Consider the following 23,751-nt stretch of genomic DNA (forward strand, 5'->3'; position numbering starts at 1 on the left):
AGGACATGATGTAAAAACCTTCTCTAGGGTGATTCAGAAGGTATATAAATATCTAAAAATATATTTCACCCTTCCGGAAAAGCTGAATATTTTTAGTTTTAAAATATACTCAAATCTGTGTCATGTAAGAGTTACCTATAAGTATAGCTATAAGTCTTCAGCTACTTCTCAGATTGCACATTGGTAATAACATATAGAACATGATTAGGTTAAAGTAAGTGAAAGAAAAAACCAACAAAAAAGTTTTTCCTGAGTTTGAATAGCTATATGTGTATGAAACAGCATACACTATTTTAAGGCAAGAAGTTCTTCCTAATTTTTTTTTCAGATAAATAACAAAATGATATATTTATTATCAATGTCAAATCTAGGTTTGCCTGAGTTTATTTAGTGAATCTCAATAACTGAATTCATAGACACAGAAAAAAAGAAATTGCAAGTAGTCTCTCATCCTAAAAGGCCAGAAAGGAAAATGAGTGGAATCTAAGGATCCATAATGAAAAGAACATGAAGTACTTTTCCAAAGAACGTGAAAAACAAAATCCCTTAAGTTTACATATTTTAAAATTTTATCATACTTATATGTAAACTGGAAATGTCTGTGTAAATATGTGAAATACACACACGTGCACACTATCTCCCCATTTAGACACACCCTAAAGTCTGATCTGATTACGAATATATTATCCATAGCCTTGTAGCCTTTAAGTTATTTTCTGTATTCTATTTGTATAGGGAATTACATATGTTTTGATTAAAATAAGAAATACATAGTAGAGGTTCACTGCATAAAAACCGCTCCAAACAAAATACAAACACAGCAGAACCAGCTTAGATAAAACACTTTGCATAGACATCTTACAAAACCGTACTGGCTTTCAGTGACAAGATTTCACTTTCATACAAATATCAGAATGTAGTAAGCACAACCTGAAGCTGAAGAAGCCAACCCCAAATAAGATCGACTTCAATGTATTCAGATGCGTCATCATCTGGGGCTGAGTGACAGAAGTACCCCAGAATTCAGGTACAGCAATCAGGAACAACACGCTCCTTCCTTAACCAAATACATGGCAACTTGCTTTAAATTAAGAAACTGTAAATATTTAAGAGCAGCTAAAAACCTCTACCTTACGAAGTAAAAATCTAAAGCTATTTTTGCAGAAACTCTTCAGTGTTGTCATAATCATTTTAATTAAATTCTCATTTTTCAGGTGGTCCCTTTAATTGTTTTTTCCTACTTCTTAATGTGTTTTTCTAAAGCCATTTCTTCTCTGCAGCTGTGTGCGATTGCTTTTAATGGTAGCTGCTTCCTTTTTTGACTTCTGTGAATTACAATTTTAAATGGTTACACATTTTTTGTTTTACTGCCTTCAGCATAGTTTCATAAAGATGTTTAAGGCTGTTGGTGAACATTTTCATTTCCCATCTGAAAAACCAAGAGCCATTTGAATATTCCATATTGGCCTTTTATGACCCGCTTTACCTTTTAATATGTAAATGGAAGCATATTTTTTAATAAAGACTGGTTTGTTTCCATGAAACTGTAATTCTTTTGCTCTTTTAAAATATGAATTCAATAAACAAGATTACATGTGATTGTACTTTTTATGTTTGTCTTATTGTTCGTCAATGAAACACCTCTATTTTATGTGATGACAGCCATTTACAATGAAGAACTAGCATTTTCAGATCATAAGAATAACCTATAAAATGAAAAATGAGGTTTCACGCTTGGATGTGAATTATCAGTGGTCACAAAATGTCAAAAAAGAGGCTTTCTAGACCTTTCTTAAATTTTAACTGAGAAATTAAAACTACTTGATAATTCAGTTTCACTTTCACCATGATGAAGAAAAGTCACTTCACTGCACAGTGTGACAGCGTGTCACTTGCGAAAGTTTACTTATGAAGTAAAGTGTGCTTACCGCCTGGGTTATCTCCAATCCCACTGCTTTTTCCATTCCAGTACCAGAGCAGAAGGGTCGCGTCACGTGACCCTGAGAGAATGTAGCAATTGCCCCCAATGTATGACTCAGAACGGGTGAGGCAAGTGACAACATCCCAATGGCCAAACACAACTTGGACCAATTTGCCTGAAAAACAAAACAATTTTCTTTAAAATTGCTATTAATTTTTTTTAAAAAATTTCCAATGACCATTTCACTTATAAGATAATAAAGCCTTATTAACTCAGATTCTGATAATTCAGATTTAACAATAATATTTAATCTCGTCCAACCTAAAACTTTTCTTTGGATAGTAACACAAACAAAAAAACCCAATTGAATGGTGATAACGTTTTTGAAAAGCAAAAACTATTTCTTGCTTTTTAATCTTATTTATTTATTTTTAGAGAGAGGGGAAGGGAGGGAGAAAAAGAGGGAGAGAAACATCCATCAGCCATCTCTTACATGCTCCCCGACTGGGGACCAAGCCTGAGACCCAGGCCTGTGCCCTGACCAGGAATTGAACCAGCAACCTTTCGCTTTGCTGGATGACACCCAACCAACTAAACCACACTAGTCAGGGCAAAAGGCAAAAACTATTTCAATTCAAATTATAACATTTAAGGACCATGATACTATATCATTATAATAGCTACTATAAATTACAAATGAATCATATCTACTGATGAAATGCCCAGAAGAACCCTGATTTGGAACCATTTCAAAATTTTCTTAAGTTACTCTGTATGATTCAAAACACAACAAAACCTAGTTGCCTTTGTATAAGTACTCTATAATTCAGACCTCACTAATAAAAATCCATCTCTGAATTAGTAAAGACTTAATGTATTTCTTTTTTAAAGAGATCTAGACAAGGACAATGTAAGTAGCTTTGAACAGCTTGTTCTTTTTTGTTTGTTTGTTTTTTTTAAATCAGGATTACATGAAATAAGTTTTGATAAAAGGACTAATATATTGTGATTGCAGTTTGAATCAGGTCATTCTTTCTTTGACTTAATTTCATCTGAATGATGAAAATTCCTTAGGGGGGGTGATGGTGAAATCAAGATTAGGGCAATTTATCTAATGGTAATGACTGGGGCTGGTGGGGAGGAACCCAGTAAAATTACTATATATAGCTAGTGCTTCAAACAAACAATAGGGTCATAAGAGAGTAATACCCCTACTTTTCAGAATCTTCGTTTAATCAGGTATGGTATTTATAATTCACACAAACTTGTCCAAAGAATTAAATCCCTAGAGCAAACCTTCCCTATAGTTTTTAGCTAACATTTTTCCTTGCAATGTCTACAGAATTTAAAAATGAATGTTATAGAATGTCTACCCTTAATATTCATAATAAGTTTTTTTATAAGTGTTTCAGAGGGGTCACAAAAAATATACCTTGAATGTTCAAGAATAAAAGGAGGACTACGCTGAAAAATTTAGTATGACTAAAAAGTTTGTGTGTTTGACTTGGAACACATCATAACCTATTCAAAAGCTTAAGTTCTCAGTTAAGTATTGGCATGTAATTGTATTTAACTTTTAAAAATAATAATAAATATAACTAAAAGTATTTACATTAAATTGTTTTAATTTTCTATTTTAATAAACCTAAAGCTTATTATAAATGCTGCAAATTCAGAAATAAAATACTGAAATATACTTTAAATCAGATGAAAAGTCAAATACAGTAGTTTTACTCTTGCACAGACTACTACTAGTAACTTTAAAATCAGATTCATTTCAATCTCAAATTGCAAAGTTAATAAAGTATATTTTTTTCTCCTGTGAATAAAGACTTTATTCAAAACAGGTGTTTTAACTGCAAAATGTTAAAAATGTTCATTTCTGAATTTCCTGTATTTTAAATTGACATCAAAACGTGTTTTTTTTAAACTAGCCATATCAGTAAAGAATATGGTAAGAAGAATTCAAGACTTTCTAGAATAAAAATGGAAAAGGAAAAAAGCAGGTTAAATATAAAAAATGTAATAATTTTCACCTCATTACTTCATTTCCAATTTACATGCCGAACAAAGCCGAGAGGTTTAGTGGTAAAATGGGTGGGGTTCAGCTAGAGGCAGGCCTTTCAAAGGACAAGAGAGAAGTTAGGCAGCAGAAAGTACTCTCATTACAGATGGGAAAACTGAAGGTTAAGTCAGTGAGTTTTAACTACATTTTGAAGAAAACAGAACCACAGTATTGTGATTGTTATTGATCACAGAGCACATAAAATGACTTCTGGCTCAGCCTACACCTAAATGCTGAAAGCGTGCAAACTAGGAGTGATTTACGGTAAATAGGCTATTTAGAGTAGGCTCATTTAGGATTTGATACCCATCAACTCTGTGGGCTGCAGGACTGAGAATGAGGGAAACCACTACAACTAGATACGTGCGGTACGTGGGGCAGAGGGAAGCCAGGTGTGCCCGCCCCCTGTACCAGGAGGCTTGCAAAAGAGCAGCTATGCATTAACTTGCAGAATTTCCAGCTCATCTGAGGACAAAGGAGAAAGTTTCATCTGTAAAAGTGGGATGGAGTAAACATAAGTGACAGAATTATCCAAGATTCATTTGTTAATTTTCATTAGTTTAAGTCATCACTCTGTATCTAGAACATCAGGGTCAGGAAAATGGTTACTGAGTCACTGTGGTTTCTTTAACTAAAACTTCCCAGTATTTTAATTTTTGCCCCAAAAGTTATCACAGTGATTTTTCATTTGACAAACATTTACTGAGCATCTACTACGTGCCAACGAGGCCTTCTTACATCTACATACTTGGTAAACAGACACGGTAAATCGCGATGTTCCCTGTCCCCACAGCACTGACTGTCTAGTGGGGCGGACAGCCATTAAGCAAACACAAACATATATATAATTAGGAACACTGATTAGTATTATAAAAGTACAAGGTAGGATCAGTGAGAATAATAAGGTAGAACAAATTTAGGCTGGGCATCGGGGAAGAACAAGACAAGTGAGTGGCATTTAAGTATTTATATCTAAAGGGTTTCACATTTTCACACAAATTAATTTTATTCTGTACAATTTATAGTTTGGGCTCAACTCTGGAAAACATTATTTTTTAAAGTTTACTTTTTTCCTGTTCTGGGAGCCATTCTCAGCAATGTGTGTTATTGCTACGAGGTTGAGGTTCACTCCTCCTAAATAAATCACGGCATATAAATACCTGCTGCTCTTTTGGTAAATTATTTTCTGATAATCTTGTAAGTGTTCCTCAACCTTTATTTTTTGTTTCCTTTAATACCAGTCCACCTCTCCACACACTAATATCAAATATTACCACAAGCACTAGAATATCCCTTTTTTTTTTTTTGACAGAACAAATTTTCTAGTTAATGTTTTATTTGACAGCTGCGCTACAAATAAAAAAAAATCAAACTCAGGACTCTGCACGACTGAATCTAAAATGTGGCCTGAAAATAATTCCCACTGCCGACGGAAGGTTTTATTGTTGCCTCTGCTGTTCTGGTTGTGTCCCGAAAACATGATTTATGTTAAAAGAATTTCCTGTTACAACAGTGTTTTTTCCCTCCCCCTCCCCAAATCTAATAAGGGAAGGATTTTTTTTTTTTTGGCTTATGTGCTAAAATATAATTGAATTCAACACTTGTGATAGCTTTGCTATTACATATTATTTATCATACAATTTTTCACCTGCTTCTCTGCCAAACTTAGGATAATATATTTAATATACATGTATTGTCAAGAACGTAGTTACTCTAACTGAAGTTATTTTAAATAAAACTAGCATCATTTGTTGTTATAAAAGTTATTAAGAAAAGTATGAGGACAGTCATTTGAGAATTTTTCCACAACTTTTATGGCAAGTGTAAATATTTTTATTGAACAAGCCAAGTCACTCCCATTACCACGAAGTTTAAAATAAGCCTACTTATTATGAAAATGTTTTATACACACATATATCCGAAAAAACTGTAAAATGGAAGGATTTGGAAAGAGAAGAAGAAATGTCTAGTTTATGAAGTCTAATGTAACATGGCAGACACACGAGGAACTTAGTGTTTCTGAAGGAACCAGTGATTGAGAGGTAACACCTGTATGAGACAACATGGTATAATCCCAAAGGATGCTACATTTGAAGTCAGAAAAGTTGGCTCCAATGCCCAGTTCTATCACCAACAGCTGTACAAATTTCACCGAATCAAGCTTTCTAAACCTCAGTTTCATCATTTGAAAAAATGGGGCTAAGGGCACCTACTTTGTCTATCTCGCAGGGTTATTGTGAGGATGGAACAATATGTATGTGCAAGAATTCTGTAAATTCTAAAGAACTGTGTTTGAGTGTAAGATTTATTTTAAGTATAACTATTACATAAAGTAAGGTTAGCTTTACAAATATTTAATATTCAATGCCTTTTAAAATTGATATGGAAGGACAACAAACTCAAAAAACTTCGAATGTCAAAACCAGAGACTGACATACACATAATTCCATTTATACAACATTCGGGAAAGGGCACAGTCCTAGAGAAGAGATCAGTGGTGGCCAAGGGGTGGAAGTGGGAGGAGCTGACTGCAAAGGGGGCGGCACAGGGGGTGGGGGGGCGAGCGAGAGGCTCCACGTCTTTACTGCGGTCACGGAACTCTAGACGCTGCCAACACTAACGGACTGTGTACCAAAGAATGAATTTTACTGCATGCGCACTGAGAAATAATTTTTAGAATGTATAACAAACTATTATGTAATATAATGATGTGCAAGAAAATCCTGTTAAGAGTATGAAATAATTTTAACCTGAAAATTTGTGCAAACAGGAAACACAATCTCAGGTCAAATAATGTGAGGGTTGTCATGATCATAATAGTAAACGAAAAGTTTGATTATTAAATCAGAGAACATTCATTATGATCATACGGATATTGTAGGAAAATGTATCATTCCCCATTGCATTTTAAAGGAATTCTAGGGAAGTTTTAGGTTCAATAGTAATCAACCTCATAGACCTAAACATATAATAAAAGCCTAATTAATGGGAAATATTTGAACGATGATGTTTTCTTTCTGGACCTACAGAATAAAGATGCAAATTATTTTTAAAAAAACACTAGATCGTCAATTTCACAAGACAAAAAATAAACAAGATCATGCCTAAAAACAACTTCTAGGTTTTATTCTATGAACAGTACATATTCAATCATTTTCTCTACTCTGTCATAACTGGTACAATATTGTCATCAACATACACTTAGGACAAACTCCTTCAATAACTGGCAATTAACTTTTCAATATACTGTACTTACTTAGGCTGGATAATGGACTCATACATTTTATAACCATTATTAACAAGATTGAAAGATGACTTGCTGTTAAAACATTTAATAAACTAGAAATTTCAATTTAAAATATTTAAATCAAGATATTTGGAGAGCCCTGACTGATGTGGCTCAGTGAACTGCATGTTGTCCTGCAAAATGAAAGGTTGCTGGTTTGAATCCCAGTCAGGGCACATGCCTCGGGTGTGGGCCAGGTCCCCAGGTGGGGGTGTGCGAGAGGCAGCCAATCAATGTTTCTCTCTCACATTGATGTTTCTCCCCCTCTCCCTCCTTTCCCCTCTCTCTAAAAATAAGTAAAATCTTTAAGTATATATATTTGTAAAGCTTTATTTTAGCTGAAATATCTACTTACACAGTATCAGGTTCTAATACAATAATGTATGATTTCAATTACTTTAAAATAGCTATTTACTATAAGTTTATTTAATCCTCTACAGTTTCTAAAATATTTTAAAGAGACTCCACTAAATTTTCAATGTTTCTAAATTTCCTATATGCAAAAATTTATATATATATATATATATATATATATATATTTATTTATTTACTGGATTGGATCTCCTGTAATAACACCGAGTTGAGCTTGGCTTGTCCTTAAGGAAATGCATGCACATGAATATAGAGGCTTTTATATCTTAACAAGCGCTGTCACATAAAATCAGTAGTCAGCTACTCTTCTTCATGATGGTGTAGATTTCAGCAAGATTCTAGGCAGAATTGGGTGGAGGAAGATTTCTACTCCCAAGAAATACAACCTAATGAGAATTTCCAGTAAGGAAAAGAAATCCTTTAAACAACACAAAAGTGGGAAAACACACACACACGTGTATGTGTGTATTTATAAGATTACCCATATACGTGCATGTGGTGTTTACATACCATTCTATGCTTTCAAAATGAATCATTCACTCACAAGCATGAGGGTTGAGTGACAAATCTATAAAACACTGACTCTTAAAAACATGCTGAAGTTAATTTAATTGTAGATTGGGAAAGAGTATCTTTTCCTTATTTTATAAATTTTAGAATCCTGTAATTTTTGGAAGGAAGAAGATCAGAAAACATTCCATCCAAGTCTCTCTGTTACTTGGAGTAAACATCAGTTCCCTGACGAAGAAGAGAACGGGTACCTGTGTCTGTAGAGTAGACGCGGAAACTCTTATCCCAGAAGCCACAGATGAGAACATAGCGGTTGTCTGAAGTGATGACAAAGCACTGTGAATGGACTTGGATGCTCTGGTCTAAGAGGTCAGTGATTTGCCTCCTGTGCATTCCTGTATTGCTGGCTATGAGAATAGAGGAAGGAAGGGAAAAAAAGCTTACTAAACACTAAACCCCCATATGCAACGAAATCCTATAGTTTGTTATACTGGGAATGGCGGGGTGGGGGAGGAGAGGAGGCACATTGAAGGTAAGACTATTTGACCTTTAATTTTAAATATAGTAATATTCAAAAAACCAAACAGGAAAACACATCTGATTGTTGGGAGAATGTGGGTAGCTAAAGTCAACATTGCAGGAAGAAATTTTGCCTAGAGGAAAGAAATAATAACATACTATAATTTAAAAATAGTGTACAATTCTCGGAACATGCTTTCTAGCTCTTGGGCAGGACCAAACTAGATTACAGTCTCCAGACTGCATCACAGTTAGGTTTGTGTTTCTGACAATCTCATTACATCTATTGCCACGAGAATGGATTCCTGTTGTGACAATCTATTACCTTTAACTTTTTGTCACTAGGAAGAGATATTAGAATTTAAATGTTATATATCTGAAATATTGCAGCATCTTGTACTACTTCGGCTGTAACAGGTCCTTAATTTGACTAGATGTGAACTCCCTTCTCCCCTGTTTACAGCTGCACTTGCATGTAAGCGAAGGGGAGAATGACTACTTATTAAAGATACGTGTAATTGAAAGAGTCAAAGCGCAGCACACTGCCACTCTCTTACCTCTTATGGAAGCAATAAAACAAGACAGCCTGGCAGTGTGTTTCTAAAGTGCGACAGGGCACCTGAGATGCGGTCTGTCACAAGGCACAAGGTCAGACACAGAGCGACATCAAGCACACAGGAAGAGTAATAATCCTCTAGAAACACACTCCCCGGTATACCATTGTCAGAAAAGGAATTTCCACCCAGATGACTTTTTTGGCGTTATGAGGCCAGCCAAGGGGAAAGCTTCGTTTCCAGTCATCTAAGGAGTATTTCACACCAACTTTCCAACATAAATAATGATTTTTACATTGCTAAAGAATCCTGATTGTATCAGAAGTTGGAATAAAATAAATTTCTGCATCTGATCATTATGTACTTTGTACTTTAGTCTTCGCTTCAAAAAAATGCATTATTAAGAAACATAGAAATAGGAAAATATCTATATTATATTAAACTGTTTATAATAACTGAGTTCATGTGTCCAATTTAATAAGGTTCTGAGAGTAATACAGAAGAAAAATGTGTTCAAAATACTCTCCAATGCTCTGCTGGGGACACCTGGGGACACAGAGGAATAAAATATTCCCTGCCTCAGGACATAACAGCGCAGCACACATACACGTATACATGTGAAATACTGCAAAAGTCTGCTTGTGTCTGACTACACAACTTCACCATGCAAGATGATTAGATAACTGTTTGATTTACATACTTTGGGTGATTAACGGGTTAGAAAGTGACAGCGGTAGTTTAAAGGGCAGAATTGTGGTTTGGGATCCTTTCATCCTTCCTTCACACAAAGGGAAGTTACTGGCAGATGAGAAAAACTTTTATGGGTATTATAGTGAGTCATAGGGAGATATTCGTGTCCCCCTGGAGTGAAGCTGTGTGATATGACTTAGTTGTTTTTATTTTTTAATCTCAAGAAACCTAGCAATTAAAAGCAAGATATGCAGTACCTTCCAGACTCGTTATTACAGTATTTTATTCCCCATGATAATTGTAAAACTATTCATTTTTGTCACTGTTTACATGACGTTTACTCCCATTATCTATAAACTGTCATACTCGTCGTTTTGGGGGGGGAGTGCCTAGCTAGACAGATCTGGGCATGTGCATAATTTTGAATTGAGTGACCACAAAGTACCCACGGGTAAAGGCTGACGGCTCTTGAGCATTCAGAATGAACAGTTTCCGAAGTAAATGCTTACTTGTAAGTTAACATCGCAATACCTGTCTGTCTGTCTGTCTAACCAATCCAATCCACCTATCTCACAACTGCCTTTCCTTTATCTCATTGTTTTCTATGGTAAACCTTCTGAGAGTCAGTACTGGAAGTGTTTTTATTTAATAAAAATTAGGTATATCTGTCTAGATAAGCAGTCTTCAAACTGGGGAGTGCACACCGCTGGGGCTTTAAGACTTCCCCAGGGATACCCAGGCACAGATGGTTTTAAGGGAATCGATTTCCAGTTCCTCAACTTTCTTATGTTCTCCTGCCTGAAACAGATTTGCCTGAGAACGCTCCTGTGAGTTTTCCTTCCTAACCCCCGCTTCCGCATACTTCTCTCCCACTGGATGAAATTATGGCATGTTTCTCTCCTACCCTGACTCCTACTATGGTGCTTCACCTCAGGGTATAAAAATCTGGAGAGCCAAGTAATGGTACAATTCAAAATACTAATGTGATGCTGAAAAGTGAATGTGTAGGTATCAAATCATTCTGCAGAGCGGGTGGTTTCAACTCATTGCTTTCAACCAAATGTAAGGAAGATCCAATCAGGCTATCAATTGATCATTAAAGTAAGTTTTAATGATAGATTGTTAAAATGCTTGTTGAATGACAGACCATAAAAATAATTCTTAAAAATAGACTACTACATGGATGTTTTCACATAACCCAGCAAGGGCTCGAAGATGTGAGTGACATTATTAAAACAAAACTCTTTCCTTTCCCATTTATTTTCTTATGTGAGTGACATTCCTTAGAGCTGCCATCTATAACAAACAAAAAAATTGAGCAGAGCCGTTGACAAATCCTGTCTCATTGAGCAACAAATAATGATCACCCATGAATACAGGAGCTGTTTCATTAAAGATGTATTTCTAATAAATGTTTGTTTTCATGTTTATTAAAATGTATAATTTTAATCAGCTTTCAAACGTTAAAATAAAACTGTTTAGGGGAAGTACAATGAAAATATAAATTTAAGATGAAAAGGGAATAACAAAATTTTCAACTAGAGATTTTTATGCATTTTTTTAAAGAACAGAAAATGCTGAGTATCTATTCTCTTTGATATTTAGGTTCAACTGAATATATTTAAAATTCTATATACTTGGTAGCTATTTAAACATATGATGAAAACTTTTCAGATGTCAACTTAAAAATGTGTGGGAGGTACATGGTTTTAAATAATTATTTTAGGCGATACAGGAGCAAACAATCTGACGACCAGTGTCCCAGAGCAGCGGAGGCGGCTTTGGTCCACAGGCCAAATCTGGCCTACGTCTGGTTTCGTATATAAAGTTTTATTGGAACACAGCAATGCTCATATGTTTATACATTGTTCATGGCTGCTTTTTTGCTATAACAGCAGAGTCGAGTTGCTGTGCCTGAGACCTTAAGGCCCACAAAGCCTAAAGTATTTACTATCTAGCCTGGTCTAAAGGGTTATAATTGCTGAACTCATTTAATTATAGACTTTATGCCGGGGGATATACATTGTCAAGTTTTAAGGCAAACAGTAAGTCTACTTCAGACAGAATGCTTTAAATGACATAGCAAATGGGCTTTATTATTTTCCTAATATTTAAAATTTTACCAAAGGAAGCATTTATTTATTTTTTTTTAATATAAGGCAAATCATATCTACTCAAAGCAAAACAAGATTAGGAACAAGAGTAGCATTTATCCTATATCTAGATAGTTACTTCTTAGATCTCTATTCATATTTGGGAAAATGAAAAATGACTTAGTTTTGAGCTTAAGATTATTTTAGTTCATCTTGACTGTTCATCTGCAAATGGTGGCCATTAGGCAATCTAGTGAAATAATGGTTTTATATACAAGAAGGATGACATACAAAGAGGGAAAGTCTTGAATTTTAAAACACTAAACCAACTTACGCACGTGCTTTATTTAATGACTTAAAAATTCTAGCAAGTATATTTATGCCAGAAAAATGTGACAAAATTATACGCTAAGCACCCATACAAGCAGCATACTCCTATAGCTATGCAATGAAGTTTTTAATCTGAAAAGCTATTTAGTAGCATCTTTAACCTCCAGCCTTAAATTCTTAATGAAGCCATGTGTGCAGTCCCCACCCATGAGGACGAAGAATATAAAACTAGAGATGTCCACTAGCCTGCTCAAAGGGCAGACCAGCAATGAAGTATTCTAAGTCATCTAAGCAGACGCTCATTTCATCCCAAAGTCTCTTCCTGGTCCCCTCCCTTTTCTTCTTCTTTCCCCCTGAACAAATTTAACCTCCAATGGCAATTTATTGGGCTGCAGGACCCTAGGAAAATGAATAAGAATATCTTAACACTGCCATTGGCTAGGCAATATATTTCAACTTTGAAACCGCTCTGCAATTGCCCATTAATCCCCTCAGACTGAACAGAGGGTCCAGGAAGAAAAGGATTGATCTCCTTTAATGATGAAACCCTGGCACTACAGTTTTATTTTCCACGACACAGTGCTGCTAAGAACCCCACTGTTATTATGAAAATTTCCCTAGCAAAGGAGCTCCATCACATTACTGGTGCACCAATTCATCATAACGTGCCTCGCTCCTGCTCATCAACAAGTCTGAGTGATGAAAAGATCCAATATTATCCTGACAGTACTTCATGCGCATTCTCAATCACACATTATTACAGCATCCATATTAATTTTCAGTGACACGCGTCCTAGGCCTGTTCAAATTAGGCAAACCAACGAGGGGGAGTTGATGAAATACCAGCATAGCCACAGCTCATTGCATTCCAATTTGCATGCAAATGGTTTATCAGGAAAATTCCATTCCCAGCAACCAGCAAGTGAAAAACAACTGTAATCTACACTTCAGGGCCACCATACAGAGCTTAATGAATCGCAAAGAGAGAAGGAAGTGACAGACCTATGAGAGGATCGATTTCCACTGGCAGCTGGTATGGCTGGTCTTGTACAGCACCTTGATGAGCTGGAATTCACAAAAGATTTTTTAAAAAAGCATTAGTTTTCATATATAAACTAAACGAAAATGCATAAGTCAAATCTTATGTACAATTGTTTCCAACCCCCAAACCTCTCATACGGTTTAGTGAAATTTAAAGAAAAAAATAATCCAGGTGGCTTTCTGGCTAGCTTATGCAACATTTATTTTAGATGAGCGCCGTGCTGAACCTGTGCCATCAGCAGAGGCTCCAGTCCTGGGCCATAAGCTATAGCAGATGCTTGACTGGCAACCTCTGATGCTGCAACAAAACAAAATTAAGTGGTAAAGCGCACTGAAAACAAAATGTGACAACCATCTGCTGACTGTAGCAAATACGGTTTTTTTGTTACTTCTTTAAAAGGCAGTTTTGAATGCTGTAGCACAAAGGCTCCACAAAAACGTCAATTTATGATGGAGAAAGGGAAGGCTCTAAGTCAGGGAACATTTAATGTTTCATCCATCACTTAAAATCAATCAATTGAAAGTTTGAATAAAAATAAAGAAAGCTATCTGCAGATAAATGCTTCAGTTAAATGCATTTGACTGAAATATTTTCCTAAAGGTTTGAGGTTTGTTTTTTTTTTAAGTTTTATTAATATTTAATATTTCCATGGTTTCTGTTTAGAAATACCCTGAGAAGCAAATGCGTAACAAAAATCAATCCATACTAAGAATAGCTTAATTCTCAAAATGGTTCTAAAGAGCCAGGCACGCTTACTTTGTCATTGAGAAGAGCCGCAAAGGCTGCTCCCCTGTGACAGGGGAGGTCTGTAGGTGGAGAGAAGGTGTGCCGCTAGCGGCCGGCTATGCAACCTTGGGCAGCTCATAAACCCAAAAATGAAGGGTAGGGCATAGATGATCTTTTCAGCTTTATAATTCTGACAATTAAATTCTGGGCCCTTTTCCAAATGATTTTCCCCAAATGACTCAGCCATTCATCCTGGACAGTATCTGCCTTTTATAGACTCTTAAGCACTTAAACTGCCTGGTCGGTATAAGAGCTCTGCTTAATACCGTCCGATTTTAGGAACTCTTCCTGACTGTCCTTGAGGGGCTGGAAAGAAACACAGAGTACATTCCAATGAGTTCATTAGACATTCAATTTTTTTATGTCACCATTTCCCATTAGTAAACACTAACTTTTCAAGGATGTTTGGAAGATAAAATAACTGAGTAAGTACAATATCAGCACTAAAAATTATAGCTGAGTATTAATAAGACATTAAAGCAGCTGATGAAAGGAAGTCAAAGGGCTCACTCTTTTGTACTGCGGGTAGTCTCTTTGCTGATGACTGGCCTGGCCAGTAAAGAAGTCACAGGGCACCGACAGGGAATGGTCAGTGAGAATGGACCACTGACTCTGATTCACCCAACAGTGCCAGCTACTTCCAGTGCACCAGCGCCAACCAGCACTGACACCTTGAGAATTCTTTGCTACTTCTGGAGAATCTGGGCTCATAGAAACATTAAAACCAAACTGTCAGCGAAAGAGGTTCTGTTAACTATCTTTGGTGAGGCCCCAAAGCCCAGTCCTGCCACAGCCGGCCTGTGTGACCTTAGGCAAGTTATGGAGTCTCTGTGTTTCAGTTTCCTGACCTGTAAAATGGGGTAGGTAGGTTCATTAGCTTAAACCAAATTAAATGACCAATAACTGACACTCTGCGTGATTAAAAAAGGCAATTTCATATGGTTCAACCTAAATACAGAAGCTACATCGTAAGGTTGTTCAAGTGACTAAAACAGTGTTGAGAACCTAGAATATGCTCTATAAACATTACCTTCCTTTTCCCTCCCTGGAGTTTCTGCAAAAGCTTTTGAATGAGAAAAAAGGGTAAAGATCTTTTTTTTTCCCCTAAATCAGGACTCAGGCATGATTGAAATAAATGACAGGAGCTAGCTGTCTAATGAACAATTGAAATCACAGACTCTCAGAAAAGAACCATAATCTAAACCACACACAAAAAAAAAGAAGAAGAAGAAAAAAGTGTAACATAAATTGGATATTCATTGAAGAAAAACTGTTAGGAGTTTTTTGACATTTGCTTTCAATCAAAGCATTCTGACAGGCAAAGGCAGTACAGGATAGGACGAGGGACCAGATGCAGGTAAATACACCTGCAGTGAGGCACGGATGTAATAATGATTTTAGGTGTAGGTGTAGGCACAGCTCAGAACTGGAGAGCACAGTGGGGTTATTGCGTTACCATTCTTTGCATTTATCCAGTGAAGAGCTGCTGGGTGACACTGTAACGCCAGAGGGTGGGGACAGAAACACTGGTGAGACAAGGTACAGGTACAAAGCAGCCTCACTGGGGAGAATGTTAGGCAAAGAATCGGCACAACACAGGCGGTCCCCAAGCTCTTTCCTGTCTCACAGAAAGGTGCTCCTGGGCTGGGGACAGTGGGCGCCCCATCAGTGGTGGTCAGCACAGGGACGCTGCCCCTGAATCACTTGCCCTATCTATAGAAAGTTGGAAGTAGATAAAAGGACACCTGACAACCAAGTCCTGGGGGAAACCAGCTTTCCAGCTGGGAAGATGCGCCTGCTCCAAAGGGGAGTGTCAGTAGCTCAGTCATCAGCGCTTGGCAAGTGTGCTCAACAAACTGAGTCTCAGCGGTAGAGCTAGCAGGGCTTTGGCTGGGCCAGCGCAGTTGCTGCCCAGCTCTTTGCTAACCTAAAGCAAAGAGGGGGCAGAAAGTGATCAGGGACTTCTGGCGGATGAAAGGTTTGTCTCAGCTCACATATGGTGCCACTGTTTAAATGAACAAGTTCTCAGAGCCGCCACTAACAGCCACCCAGGATAAGCCTCGTGGTGGCCCTGCGTCACACGCACTGGGGCTTCTGTCACGCTCTCAGGGTAATGGCACACAGAGTAGGCAAATCCTCTAGTGTACAGATAAAACACACCATCAGCATGTTCTTCTTCTAACAAATGGCAATTAGAGAATCCAAAAAAAAAAAATTTGTTCATCAAATTATAATCTTTAGTTCCAAAACATATCGTTTGCATGTACATTTACCTCTGCAAAATAAATTCACTTCAAGAAAAAGGAATTAAAAGACCTAATAATACAGACATTATATGCCTGCCTCAATTTTAACCTTCTCCGCCTTTTCTGAAATCTATTTTCTAATCAAATATTGGCATTTATTTCATTTCTACTGGCCAGAAAATGGTTATAGCTAATAAATTCTGATACCAACAGATTCTTCATCATGGGTACCTTTCTAAAAACTCTTTCATTAAACTTGGAATGAGGCCATTGTTCAAAAATTTATATTTTTGTAACCATTTCAGGTATTATAATAAGCAGTGCTTTATGCACACTTTACAAATTTAATGACAATTTAACAGACTATTAAAATCTGTTTTTAAGAACGTCCCACCTAAAACAATGGCTTGGGGGGAAGAAGCCTATAATTTCCATGACTTTAAAAGATTTTCCTTCTTAAAAAAAGAATTTCTAACTAGTGGCCAAAAAGAACAGCGCTGAATCCAGATCCTAACATTCCTATTCTAATGACAGGCTATAAATCACAGAGGGGTGGTCATAAAATCTGAGTCAGAAAATGTAGGTTCAAACCTGGCTCTGCCACTGACTGGCCATACGTGATCCTGAGCCAGGCAAGCTCCTTGGGGCCCAGGGCCTTCCTTGGTAAAACGTGGGCCTGGGATCGATGAACTCTCAGGTCTATTTATACTTTGATGGTTTATGATTCTAATGGTTATTTCAGTATGTTGCCAGTAGTCACCATAACTATTCCATACTTGCTGAAAGAAGAGAATGAACTTTTGATTTTACAGCGTTTTGACAAGAAAATTTAAGTATTCTTTTCTCTATCACCCACAACAATACCACATGCCATGGACCAAAGGCACACAGCAGACAACTGGAAATATGCACCGAGTAAGTAAGTGGAAAAAAGGGAACACATGATAAAGAAATACATACTATCTGTGCACATAATATAGAATATCATTATATTAAAGTATTATGTTAGAAATAATATTTATCTCCTAAGAATAAGGACAAATGCCAGATGCCAAAGAAATGTTTATGCTTTAACATTTGTATTATGTGCCTCATATGGAACTTCTTTAAGTCTTCCAAATTATTAAACATTTTGATTCAGACTAATGCTTGAAAACTAAAAAGTTTAACTGCTGAGATATTTAAGTCGCTATTACAATATCTTCATTTACAGTGTCCACCTGTTATCATGCCTTCCAGAATGATGCTTCTTTACTCACCGGGAAGGTTGTGCCACTTGTTCACAGCAAACAGCCTGTTGGCAGTGACTGTGATCACAGCAGGAGTCGTCAGACCAGGCTGGGTGTTGGCTGCCACGTGAGTGACAGGGGAGTTGGAAGGGAACTTTAGGACCATGATAACATCTTGCTGGGCTTGGTCTGTGAACATCAATGGACTCTGCAGGAGGAGATACTATTGAGTGGGCATGACAAGACCCAAATACACAAGAAGGAAAAGACAAAGACAAAGGAAGACAGGAAGGAGAGAGGGCACAGGACAAGAAGAGGAAGACCATGTTAACCCAAGATGCAGTAGAGAGCAGAGTGCGCAGAAAGGCTCATAGAGACAGCAATTAGGATTTGCTCGTTTTCATGTATGTCATTAGTTGAATTTTTTGGTGACTGGAGAATAATACGTTAACAGAAACACTTTAAAAATCAATAAATTTTATTGGCTCCATTGCCCACCCCAGGCCCATGAAGAACTAAAAGAATGACTTGATTTAGATTCTAAATAGGCAAAGTATTGGGGATCGCGTCAAACCATTCGGATTGCTATTATGTGTCAAGTACAAAAATAAATAAATAAAAAATAATGAGACTAGGCAATAAGCACAAAGGCAAGCCAAGGTAATTTCCAAAGATCATCAAAACCATGTTGCGTTAGCATGAAGATTTTGACAACTAAATAAAGAGATAATTAAAACAAATATATTTATACACAATAATTATACAACATGCAGGTATTATTTCAGTAGAGAAATAACTTACAAATGTAATACACAAACTTAATTATAAAGGTGTTTCAAAGCAATGCATAATTAAATATACTTGCAAAAACAATATATTTATATAGTGTTCCAAGTCATAAACACCATCCTATTATAATGCAAATAGTGTTTTCTGCTCTAGCTAAGAATAACGAGAAATACCTAGATGCCCTTTGTCCCTCTTGGTAAAAAAAGCATAAGACCTTTCATTTCTCTTTTGAAAAAGCAGAAATTAAAAATGCTGCACAAAACACTGTCCTAATAACTAGCAACAAAATAAATCCTGAAGACTGCTAAGGATTTAGAACATTCCTATAACCCATACGTCATAATCCAAGACACATATAAACCCCATTCCGATTTACTGGCTTTATTTATACTTTGTGGTAGAATGCTACCATACAGTAATTGCACTGTTCATTTTCAGCAATTCCCTTCTACCGTGTCTATTTTCTAATAGCTGATTAGTATCGTTCAGAACTGAAACACTTTGATGAAATGCTTCTGGCTGCTTTCCTACTGCCATATTTCGAAACACCAGGTATACATAAATGTGTGCAAGCACATATATTTAACACGTATTTATTCAGAACTGCTAATAAGAAATTAAATATATTTGCATTTTTATTATCAGTCCTTTTAAAAAAGTTATTAAGAGTACTTAGAAAAACATATTGCACTAAGAATTCCTATTTGCACTCTTTGCATAAAGGTGTAAATAAAGGCAACTAATAAGCTACCCAGACACCCTTCTGAGCAAGTGGCTAAAAGCCAATCAATATTATGAGTTAATCCTCCCCGGATGCTCATTCAATTAAAGGTGTCAGTAATGCCTCATCTGATGTGGCCTCAATTAAATCCGACTATCTGATGGTGTGAAAACACAGGGGGATACAGCAACAGCAGCAAAACCAGACAAATAGGCAGCCTTCGTGTGCCTGCTAATTACTACACCTGGTGTATATTATGGCTCATGCACTTAACGCAGCACGAGGTGGCTTTAATTTCTGCTATGTCGTGCGTGTGTGTGTGCGCGCGCCCGGGCGCGCACGCATGCGTATGTGGGGATGGGGTGCATTGATGGCTGATGGGGAGCTTATCTGAATGGCAGTAAAAACAATAAACACTTGTGCCTTTTATTTTTAAAACCTCTGATATCAATAAGTAATCTATGTCATACGAAGGACCTTTTACACAGTTTTAAGGAATTCTGGGAAATTGGGTAAAAACGAGAAACAATGAGCAACATCAAACAACGCTGGCGATGAAGAAGTCCTGGGAGAGGAAATGAATGTCATTTCAGATTACCAGGCTTCATTTTTCAATTATGTAGTTTTTTAAATAATATTTACTAAAGTCAATTTATAACCTCTGACAAAGTCAGAGTATAACATACATCACAAAGTCTCACTGCAAGGAAGTTGATACATATTTTTGAGCTTAACAGCTCATATTGTAAATACAATTAGACTCAAATTGGATGATTCCAATGTTTATGCCTTTAAAACAACAGAAAAATCTCTAATGTGTAGCAACAATGTCTTGTTTACACAGTGACTCTAGTAGACCAGCTCTCAGCCACACGGCAGGACAAGGCACTGTCCACAGAAGCCACAGACACCGTATCCAGAAATCCCTCTGCATGCTTACAAGCAGCCGTCCCTCCAGCCTGTTCCCACACTCCCTCGTGACTTAAGCTCCCAATGCAGGCCATTAGCAGGAAACTCTCTTGGAAGCTCCGTCCATATCCGTGGCTCACACACATGGAATAGGGAGCACGAGAAATAAGGAAAAGCACACCGCAGGAGACTGGGTTGGTCTGCCGTGCCGGCGACAGCTGTAGGTGAGCTGGTAAAGCAGGGATTAGAGAAACAGACCCTCACCTAATCCCGAGTGCATCTGCGAGCCAAGTCTGAGGCAGAAGTAGGAAACGGCTAGCCAAATCTCACTCAGTTTTCCCAGATCGGCTGTGCACACTTGTTGACAACTCTGGTTTCTTTCTCACACACCCTCTTCCCCAGCCATGTCAGCGTAAGAAGAAAAGCACAATTTGCACATGTCTGAAAAGGAGTTCAGGTTTTCAATGCAGAGGATAAAGCTAATGGGAGAGACGGTCTTCCGTCCTCATAGGAACATGGGCCCTCCTGCCCTCGGGATGGCAGAGCTCATCTGCCCCAATGACCCAGGAATCCTTGGCCAGGGTGAGAGGCTTAGCCGTAGGAGCCCCTCGCTGCCCCGCGACCAAGGCTGTGCAGTGACCCAGGTACAAAGTCAATGCAGCAGCACAGGCGCTTCCATCAGCCAGCGGCACGGCAGCCAGAGTCTCACTGACAAGCTATTACTAAACCTAATTCCAAACCCCAAACATAAATCAGTCTTACTATTTTATTACTATTTGTACGGCATTATCTTCCATTGTTCTTGCTAACTGTTCACTTTTGGGTTAGTCTTTTGCTCACTCAAGCTATCCTGGATGCTCATTTCAATCTGATTTCACTTGTTTAAAAACACTTGGAAAAGAGAACGCAAATAACTTCTAAAATGCTTGTAGTTTATTATGATGGCCAATTCATATAACTAGAAAAAATGGTTAAAATTTTTTAAAAAGGCTTGGAAGAAAAAAAGGTGACAGAAGGCAAAAAGGAAAAAGACACAAAGAAGAAAGAAAGACACGGAAGAGAAAGAAAAAAGCAAAGAGCCAGACGTAGAAAAGCCCAAATCTATCTGTAGCGTTGCTCCTTCCCAGTATCTGCCAAAATTCTGCCACCTCTAAGTCACAACATGGAATCGGAATCTATCTTAAATTATTCCTTGTATTTATGGAAACAGATTGTGTATTTTCTACTCTTAACTGAAAAACAGTAATGAGCTACCTGTTTCATTGAGGGGCCATTCAAGAAAGAAAAAAAAAACCCCATAGTCTGTTCTTTAAATAAATTACTTTTATCATGCAATTCAGTATTTGTTACTGATTTTTTTTTTTTTTTAATCATTGAAAAATGGAACCCCCGTAATTTCAGGAACGCTAAATGGAGACCGGCACATTGTTCTGCAGAATGAGTCTACTGCCCTGTTGCGGACTCAGGGCTGGCCTCCGACTTGCTCTGACTAATGGAACGTGGTGTAAATGATGCTGCATGGGTCCAAAGTGGGCTTCAGGAGTCTCGCAGGAGTGTTTTCCCGAGCCCTGATCCTCCCATGGGAGTGGCCTGAGCTAAGGTCCTTGACAATGAAAGACCCCAGAGGGAAAGCAGTCTGGACGCCTCAGCCCAGCCCACAGCAGTGTGTGGGGGAGCCAGGGTGGGCAGAGCAGAAGAGATGCCTCAGAATCACGAGAAATATAAATCACCGATTTATGCCGCTAAGTTGCAGGTAGTTTGGTATATACCTAACCATCAGTTCCTTCTCCCTGAGGTCCCTGACCCTCAGCAACAAGATCTTACATATTGGGATTCATTTTACAATTCCCAAACTGAAAAGCATATTGGGAGATAAAGAATATAAACAACAAAACGAATCTAGAAACTCATAGGCTCAAACCAGAAAACAAATCAATCCCATGCCTGGAGTCTTTATCCCACAGTGAGGATACGTGACGATCATAAACCTTTTGATTCCGTAACAAAACATGAACTGATGAAATGCCAGAAAACTGGAGCAACGGTTACCTTCCCAAAGACTCCCGGAGAGCATGCACAGTTTTTTGCTGGCTGTTAGCAGGTTAACAAGCACTGCATGAGAACAGGCCCAGATGTGGCAGAGAATCTCAAGCACAACGGGAGACTGTTACGGATGTCAAGCATGGTCTCCAACCGGCCGGGAGTGAGGGGAGCAAGGGCAGCACTTACCGCTTGCATGGCGGAGCCTCTGGGAGGATGGGGCTCTATGAGGAGCTGAGAAGGCGTCTGTCCAAAACTCCGGATTTGAGCTTCAACAGCCTGAAAAAGGCACGGGCAGGTTGGAGGGTTAAGAGGTGCTAATTACAGGCAATAGAACCACAACTGTCACCTGAAAATGTCATTCCATCCTTCTGGCTTGTTTCAGGCTGAAAGCCAGCCCTGGGCCTGCACAGAGGGGCTACGCACCTGGCAAGGGCATGGCGCGTGAGGTCATCCTGCAGTCCCGTGGAAGCCGGTCCTATCAAACCCTGCAGAACTTTCTCATCTCGCTCAGTGATAGGAAACAGAAACCAGCTATTACAATCAGAAATTGTCCCTTTGGGCTTCATTTCTGTTTTCTTGCATTTTCTTCCTGCTTGCATCATCCCTGATGACTAAAGCTAATCTTTTACAGGTATAGAGAAAACCCATTGTTGCTTTGATTCCAGGCCCCATTTCATCCAGGGAAGGAGAAAGGAGGAAAAAAGAAACATAGCACCTGTGAGAATGGCTTGATGCTATTACTTCTGCCACAGAGAGAGCATTATTGTTGACAGTCTCTTTGAACCTAGGTGGCTGAACAACAAAGTAAAAGCCATATGTTGCATCCAAGCATGAGATGGTTAAACCAGAGACTGACTAAACATAAGAAACATGTGTGTGTCCTTTCTGAAAGATGTGTGCCTGCACCCTGGGCAAGGCTCTCTCCCTGTACACCTCACCCAGATGCTCACGTCCCAATCACCGATGACTCCGTTATCATGGGAAATGACTCAGTGCCAGGTGCTCGCTCTAATTGTTTCATTTGTTTACTTGTTTATGCTTGTTTCCTCTCACTAAAATACAGATCCATGACAGCAAGGACTTTATGTCTCTTCTTCACCATTGGATCCCTACATTGGCCGAATGAAGAAATGCTCCATTGTGTGTGATGGGAGAGAAGGAAGCAAAGATATATGAAGATGACTCTGATGCCTCCACAATGGTCAGTGCTCTCAACTTCCAGGATGAAGAGAACCTCTCAAATTCCTAAGATAATCATATGTTCATCATGTTATTTTTTAACCTCTAAGAATACAGGTCTTCAATTTTTATATGCTCTGTAGTACTGTAGGCAATTAATAAATCATAAACAAGAAAACATCATTATCCAGTATTTGTTTTTAATTTGATGAGAATAACCCCTAGTAACTCTTTACAACATATTTGCAAGAAATGAGCAATTCATTTGTTTGTACCTTCAATGTCCATCAACTACAAACACAGCAGTTAAAGGCCTCTGTGTTTGAAGAATGTCTTCATGACATTTGATACAGTCAGTCCAGTAAATTCAAGCAATGCTCTGTGGCTTGCTTGGGCAGAAAAGGTTAGGAAGCACCTCTGTGAAAGCTGAGGGGGTGGCGGAAGCAGCTTGGGTTCTGAAGTCAAAC

The 23,751-nt window shown here is 37.9% G+C and overlaps 1 protein-coding gene across 1 annotated transcript in view; it reads right to left on the reverse strand.

Moving 5' to 3' along the window:
- Nucleotides 1-23,751, reverse strand: part of LRBA (LPS responsive beige-like anchor protein) — a 530,437-nt gene that overhangs the window by 24,459 nt on the left and 482,227 nt on the right. The window contains exons 49-53 of the mRNA XM_090287960.1: nt 22,292-22,381; nt 17,674-17,851; nt 13,343-13,405; nt 8,406-8,561; nt 1,929-2,096 (exon numbers count right to left, since the gene is read on the reverse strand). Of these exons, the coding sequence (XP_090144086.1) occupies nt 1,929-2,096; nt 8,406-8,561; nt 13,343-13,405; nt 17,674-17,851; nt 22,292-22,381 (655 nt within the window). The remainder of the gene's footprint in view (nt 1-1,928; nt 2,097-8,405; nt 8,562-13,342; nt 13,406-17,673; nt 17,852-22,291; nt 22,382-23,751) is intronic.

This window comes from Furipterus horrens, unplaced genomic scaffold (assembly GCF_987537825.1).
Source record: "Furipterus horrens unplaced genomic scaffold, mFurHor1.1.pri manual_scaffold_10, whole genome shotgun sequence".
Lineage (NCBI taxonomy): Eukaryota > Metazoa > Chordata > Mammalia > Chiroptera > Furipteridae > Furipterus > Furipterus horrens.